Below are 6,948 nucleotides of genomic sequence, written 5' to 3' on the forward strand. Positions count from 1 at the left end.
GTCTCTTAGGATCATCCACAGGTACCTATACTGTAGATAGGTCTTAGTCATCAGGTCTACTCCACTTCCTTGTTGCCTGCTTAGACTCTTGGCACTCTTAGGTGAGCAGACTTAGTCAGCCTGTGTTGCCCTAACAGTGAAGAATCTTGAGCTCCTCACTGCTGACTGGGTAAGAACATCCCCCATGCCCCTCCCACTTTGTTTGCTTATATCTTATTAGGAAGCTGTCCATACCCTTGCCTGAGAGCATCAAGATTAGTTTGCATCCCTCTCTCCCACCCAAATTGAGCATATGGGGTTAGACCTCCAGCAGCTCTGGTTGCACTGCCAAAAAGGCAAGGGTCAGTCCCAGTTTTGCCAGTTAAGATCTGGTTTGGATCCAGTTAGCTGACACAGACAAACAGAAATTAGGCTTATACAGTGTGCAACTTGCTATGAGTGTTAGCATGGTACCCCCCACCTCAGCCAAAACTCTTCCAGGCACATATGGAGATCTTGGAGGAGAAAAACACAGACCAGTCAATCCACCTGCTCCCCTGGCCTTGCCTCCCCCACATGTTCCAATGCCATCCTTGCAGCCTCCACCTACACCTCTCTCACATATTGCCACCTCCCCCCCTCCCTGCTGCTTCTCTTCCCCCTCCTGCACCATCCTCTCCTCCTCCTGCAGAGCCACAGGAGCAGAATGATCCTCCTCCTGGACACACTTCTTGCAGAGCTGTAGGAGCAGGACAAGAACCTCCTGCTCCAACCAGGATACTCTGGGCAAGAGCAGCATGGGTGCTGTCAGGGTAACACCTGTGAATACTACCACTAGGTCAAAAGAGCCTCAATATCATGGTTAAGTGATATTGGTTGCAGGTTGCTATATATACTGTACATCACCCTGCCTTTTAGGGTGATTGCCCCAATCACTACCATATGATCACAGTCTGTTGGGCCCTTAGCCCTCACCTATATCCCAGCAACCCTGGCACAGCCATATGGCATTGCCCCCTAGGCCTGGGTACCAAGTCCAGACCTGCAAGCCAGAGGTTTGATCAGGATCATACATAGCCACTAAGTACCTTTGTGCAGAAAGTGCTGATAGTGCTGACAGCCAGTTTTGAACCAGTGACCTTTTGGTAACTATGATAATATGTCAGGGTAACACCTGCAAATACTACCACTAGGCCAAAAAAGCCTCAATATCACAGTTAAGTGATATTGGTCATTAACTGTGATATTGGTCACAGGTTGCTATATATGCAGTACTGGGTGTACCCTGACAGGTGCTTCCCAGACTGCAAATGTCTTCCCCACTGACAGTGATGAGGAGTCCAGTGTGGATGAGTCTCAGTATGATTACTGACCCAGTCCTCATGTGGACAAGGCAAAGGGAAAGGCATGTCAGGTGAGTCCAGCCAGGTCAGTTACAACCAGAATCCAGTTGTTATTAACCAGTTTCCACATATGACTTCTGCTAATACTCATATAGATAACTTCTTCCTCTGAAGACAAAATGGAGGGGGGGGGGACCACATTTTGGAATTGGATTTGGAGGTCAGGGTGGAGGACAAGACAGCTTGGTGGGCAGCAGTGTACAAAGTATATCATTCCTTGTCTCTTGTGTTCAGCATGATCCTGATTCCTTTTCTAGCACTTTGTCCATGACAATGACATGGCTGAGGAGGGCATTGTTGCCTCCAAGAAGTACCCCCTCCCACCTGCAGACATGCATATCCCTCTGGACCCCAAGGCATATATGACTCTTTTGACTACAGATATAAATGTTGATCCACTGTGGTAGTGTATCTGGTGCCAGGAGCAGAGCCTGCACTGCTTTCACAGGGCAGGCAAGATGAGTTTATGCTACCATTGCATGAATCACAAAGCAACATGCAGTGCCATACAGCCAGGTGCATCTGGCCAGTTGTAACTGGTGCCCCAATTGTTTACTAACCAACTTCACTTTAGATAAATGTAACAAATGCACTCTCAAGAATTTCAAGGCCAGACATTGAGCTGAGCTGGTGAAGATGAAAGCTCAGGATCCTGAACCCATGCAAGTTGCCAATAATGCTGAAGCAATGGGCTGGGCACAAGCTAGCAGAAGTGCTGTGACTGAGCCTTCTGCAGAGAAGATTAAGACTTCTGTCTTCAATGCTGAAGGCTCCTTTTACAGGTTTAAATGGGGGGAAATGTTAGTTGGTAAGTTACTCACTGTTCTTGGACTTTGGCCCAGCTAAATTAGCTTCAGATTGTGCAGCAACTGTACTCTCCACCTCCCTATGAGGCATCAGGAGAAGGTCCACTGGAGGGGGAGTCAACAGTGGTAGCCCATGCTTCATAGTGGGTAGCACTAGATAAAACCAGGCCTAATTGAATTGTTGACTCCTAAGATAGAGCCACTCAAATGCCAGTCCGAAGGTCCTGTGTGAGCTCCAAAGCTGGATGCAGCAATCTGAAAGACATCCAAATGGGAGAGGGAGCAGGGAATGGGCCAAATGAGGTGAACAAGAGGTATTCAAAGGTTGAGCAGTCATGTAGAGTATAGCAGTAGTATTAGTTGTAAGCTAGAGGAACACCTGTCTTGAATGAGTGCAGTTGAGAGTAAGTGACAGAGGAGTCTGAGTTCCCTATCTGAAGTATCCAAGTCTGCCTATATCTACTAATCTATGTGTAATCTACATTACCTAATGCTATGTCTAGGGTCCACTTCTGGCTTCCACTAGTCCGGTCCGGCTGAGTTCAAGATGTCGTTTGAAGAGGTGTTCAAATGTTGGATTTGAGCTCGAAACTCGAATGTGCAGCACATCTCACGGGGGACTTATTCAGTGACTGTCCTCAGTCACATGACCATTGTTGAGGAATCTTCTGGAATGGACTGATGAGTCATGGTGAAAGGGTGGTTCGGATCAGTGGTTTGAGGTGGCCTTTTGAGCAGCAGTAGGCAGCGATATGGTGATGCGAGCGTTGTTTGAGTCAGGGCCTACGTGTGAAGGCCATTCAGTCATCAAGGAAGCGTGGTCTAAACCTCAGGCCTTCGAACTTCGTTGACGGGACCTATTCCGACCCGGCGTATAAAGAGAGGCGCGGCGGGACCTTTCATATGCCGCTGCCTTATAATTTTCTCTTTCCTTCCACCACCACTCTTGCCCTCTCACTTTTTCCCGATGGACTTTAACATGGCTCCCTCCAGCACTAGGGCCACCTCTGGCAAGAAGCCTTTGTCATCCAAGACCAAGCCCAAGGCTTCTTCAAACAAGAAGCCTTCTGCCGCAGATACGAAAAAAGGTTCGAGGGCTCGGAAGGCCTCCGGTAAGAAGACTCGGTCAAAGGAGTTGGTGGAGTCCTCGCACGATGAGTTGACTGAGCCCGAGGAGGAGGATCCCCCTGCTGTGCATCCCTTCCTTTTTCCTGAGTGTCTTTCCCTCTGCTGACTGTTGTGTAGATGCCAGAGCCGAAGCCTGCGGCCGATTGCCCAGCCTTGAACGCAAGGCCAGTGGCCACAAAGGTGAGGCCCTTGAAGAAGGCATCCATGCCCCCTTTGAAGACCTCGACTCCAAAGTTGAGAGTCTCTTGGACCAGGTCATCCACGTGGATCGAGAAGGAACTGGAGTTGCATGAGGAGCCTGAGGAGGAGCAAGAGCCCGAGACGGCCACTGAGGAGCGCGCTGCAGAGGATGGAGGCGAGGCCAATGATGAGTCGCCCAGGGCAAGTTCCTCCCTTGTTGAGCTGTGTGCCCCGTACTGACCTTTCCTGCAGGAAAGCCATATTAGGGAGACCACCATGGAGCCGACGGAGGGTGAAGAGGAGGAGGTGAGTTTTCAACCACATATATGCGCTCCCTTACTGACGCGGCTTTGATAGGAACCAACCCAGCAAGGGCCTCCCCGAGATCCTTGCCATGGTCCCACCCTTTGGCGCAGATCCCGATGCCTGGAGGGCGAATGGCAGCGTGTCCGAGTTCCAGGTAAGTCTTCCTTTTCTGTTCAAACTTCGGATCTAACTTCCTCGGCAGGTCGAGCTTGTCAAGTTCCGTTCGAGGCACAATAAGAGAAAATACTGGCAGACCGTGCCTTTGACTGCAGCGTCGTTCATGGGTCCCACATTCCAGACGCAATGGCACGCGAGAATGGTTTGTATATTATCCCCTCCCCGGTTGCATTTTTCTAATTGTTCCGCAGGGGAATCAACTCGTCATGAAATTGCTGGCGCAAGGGGGGCCGTTGTACTTGCCCTTGGAGGAGTGGGTAGAGGGGGACAGGAAGGCTGTTGTGGGGAGAGACAATAAGCCTCCCTTCGACTCTTCAGCCCTCAGGCATCGGACGGAGCTTGAGGCCATTCTGGCCGCTAACAAGGAGGTACGCAAAGTGTTTTCCCATTTCCAACTGCTGACTGATGTTCGAGTAGCCAGACGAGAACCTCGAAGCTTCGATCAAAGCAGAGGAGAAGGCCTGGAATGCGTTGTCTGTGGCCATGCAGGCGCAGCACCTTGCTTTGCAGAAATACCGCTGGGCTGGCATCGAAGGGAGTCCACCTATTCCTGTTCCAAAGGTGGTGACTCCGATTCCCTTGCCTAAGAAAGCAGTCCCGGTGTGCTTGCCCATGAAGCCGGCTTCCATTCTGGCTCTTCCGAAGACGACCGTCATCGTGAAGATCCCAGCTCAGCACTCCCAATCAAGGGTCTCCGTCTCTGCCGCTGCTTCTCTGCCTCCTTCTCCCTCGAAATCTCTGTCCGTTGTTGAATCAACTCCTGCTCCCGATGAGTCAAAGAAGGCAGACAAGGCGCCAAAGGCTAAGCTCAGCATGGCTCTCTTAGCTCTGGCTGCGGAAGCCGAGCCAGATCCACTACCCATGCCCGATAGTGTAAGTCATGTCGAGTATCAAGCCTCATAATCGCTGACTCCTTGTTGGTTCTCTGGTCCCACATGCTGGAGCCAAGATGGCTGCCGAATTCGATGCTTCGGTAAGTCTTCAGATCGATGTTTGTATTTTGGCTGACGTCCTCTCAAAGCTCAACCCTGATCATCTCCATGGGGACCGATTGTCCATCATGGACATCTGTCTGTCACCGAAGTGGCCCATCTCCTACTTCACGAAGGTGAAGGTGTTCAAGAATGTAAGCGCTTCCTTTTTCATTTCGAACGTCGATTCTAACTTTCAGCAGTTGTTCCGAGTTCTCTGCGAGAATCCCATTCCGGTACGTTTACACCTTGTCCATTCTGTTCCTTGCTGATTTCCGTCCCAGTGTGACATGTGCGGCTCCAACAAGGTGGGCCAACGGTGCACCGGTGGATGGAATTACTCGGACATTGATTGGAAAGGCGACTTGAAGAGGGTTGGTCAGTCCTGCGACTCGTACTGGTGCAAGGGCTACAGCTGTAGCTTTATTGTGCGCAGTAAGTGTTCTTCTGGCTTGTTCGGAGTTTGTACTGACTTCAAATCAGATAAGGAACCAGCTGGTGAAAGCTCGAAGATGGCCAATTCAAAGCGCAAGGTGACTATCAACTTGACTGGTGACAACATGAAGAAACCCAACAAGAGGGCAAAATCCGGTACCGTGAAGATGGAGGGTGAGCTCTCGTTCACCATCCCAGATGTGGTTGTGAGCATGGAGATGGCATGGAGGGACGTGGATTCCCCTGCGTTCCTTAAGTACTCCGGCACTTTTCATAAGTCCTTTTGTCATCATTTCGGTTCCTCCTCTGACACGTTTCGAACAGTACAGTGCCTCCACCGCCTCATCCACGACTCCAAACGCCTCCACATCGCTCATGCCATCCTGAGTGAGAGCTTCCATGTGCTCCACGCCAACATCAAGAGGTCTGGCGAGCTCGACGATGACAATTTCCCCATCATAGTGGCGCCTCAGAATGCTCGTGAGGCCGCCGACGCCATCTACCACATTAAGAGGGGCGAGCCGATTCCCATGGTCAATGAAGAGTTGGAGAAGGCCCAGGCGGCCTACCACCATCGTCACGACAACTCAAGCAAGAAGGGCGAGTCCTCCTGCCAGGTGGACAAGGGCAAGCAGTGGGCCAAATGTGAGTATTTCGATTTCGCTTCCAGAGTCGTTCGAACTGACTTCCAAACAGAATTTTCTTTTTCTCACTCTCCGATTCTTGATTTGAGGTGTCAATATGGAGTAGTGGAGGGTATTGAAGGAGCGGGATCATAGATAGAAATATCCTGATTTGTTGACATGTACATTAGTTAATGTGTGGTTGTAAGAAATAGTGCCCGAAAACGATCATATGATTTTGAGTGACAGTTATATATATATTTCATATTGACAGAGATACCCTTCTTGGTATGGGTATGGTGAAGTCATTCTTTTCCAGCACACTAGTTCATATTCTTGTTCCGAGGTTGAATCGGAGGGCTAGCCGGTCCAAGTCTTCTTCTCGAACCTTGAAATCATTTCTTTGTCCCCATCTTCCACCACGTCTCTGCCTATCTCCTGGTTCTCGCTCTCCTCCTCCTCTTCTTCCGCTTCTTCATTCGAGCATTCAAATTCCGCTTTGTGGTCCGGCTCGTTCACTTCAAAGTCCGCATTTTCGAGATTTCAAAGGACTATCTCTACCATGCTCAACATGTCTTTCCGGGCCAGGTAGGGTATCACCCTGAACTTGGCAATTGTATGCTGGAATATCAAACCATCAAGTTCAGCCACTATGTATGTGCCTCTGGATCTCTGCTTAACAACAATATATGGTCCCATATATCGACTCTGCATCTTATCATGGAGGGGGCCATCCTGTCTGCTGTTCCTTATGAGGACCAGGTCACCTGTTTCAAAATCGTGATTGTACATCAGGTTCTTGAATCATTCTCAAAACCTTTCTGCATTCACATATTGAGCTTTTGAAATCCTCCTTTCGATTTCCACTAAGTCCTCTGGTCTCTTGTTAGGGCAACACAGGCTGACTAAGTCTGCTCACCTAAGAGTGCCAAGAGTCTAA

The 6,948-nt window shown here is 49.8% G+C and overlaps 3 protein-coding genes across 3 annotated transcripts; 2 read left to right on the top strand and 1 right to left on the bottom strand.

Annotated features, from left to right (window-relative positions):
• Window positions 1–3,167: 3,167 nt before the first annotated feature.
• On the top strand, window positions 3,168–4,882 carry DACRYDRAFT_107439 (uncharacterized protein; the record flags this gene model as incomplete). The annotated part of the gene is made up of 7 exons (XM_040768468.1): window positions 3,168–3,380; window positions 3,434–3,720; window positions 3,749–3,802; window positions 3,854–3,956; window positions 4,005–4,121; window positions 4,171–4,347; window positions 4,397–4,882. The coding sequence occupies 7 exons, from the start codon at window positions 3,168–3,170 to the stop codon at window positions 4,880–4,882; spliced, it is 1,437 nt and encodes a 478-aa protein (XP_040628588.1).
• A 46-nt stretch (window positions 4,883–4,928) lies between these two features.
• Window positions 4,929–6,112, top strand: DACRYDRAFT_107440 (uncharacterized protein; the record flags this gene model as incomplete). Its single annotated transcript, XM_040768469.1, has 6 exons — window positions 4,929–4,952; window positions 5,001–5,105; window positions 5,154–5,186; window positions 5,235–5,385; window positions 5,434–6,034; window positions 6,082–6,112. 6 exons carry the CDS (start codon window positions 4,929–4,931, stop codon window positions 6,110–6,112), a joined length of 945 nt encoding a protein of 314 aa, XP_040628589.1.
• A 439-nt stretch (window positions 6,113–6,551) lies between these two features.
• On the bottom strand, window positions 6,552–6,800 carry DACRYDRAFT_52220 (uncharacterized protein; the record flags this gene model as incomplete). The annotated part of the gene is made up of 1 exon (XM_040775089.1): window positions 6,552–6,800. The coding sequence occupies one exon, from the start codon at window positions 6,798–6,800 to the stop codon at window positions 6,552–6,554; it is 249 nt and encodes an 82-aa protein (XP_040628590.1).
• Between the last annotated feature and the right edge of the window lie 148 nt (window positions 6,801–6,948).

This window comes from Dacryopinax primogenitus (genome assembly GCF_000292625.1).
Source record: "Dacryopinax primogenitus strain DJM-731 SS1 chromosome Unknown DACRYscaffold_9, whole genome shotgun sequence".
Taxonomy (NCBI): Eukaryota; Fungi; Basidiomycota; class Dacrymycetes; order Dacrymycetales; family Dacrymycetaceae; genus Dacryopinax; species Dacryopinax primogenitus.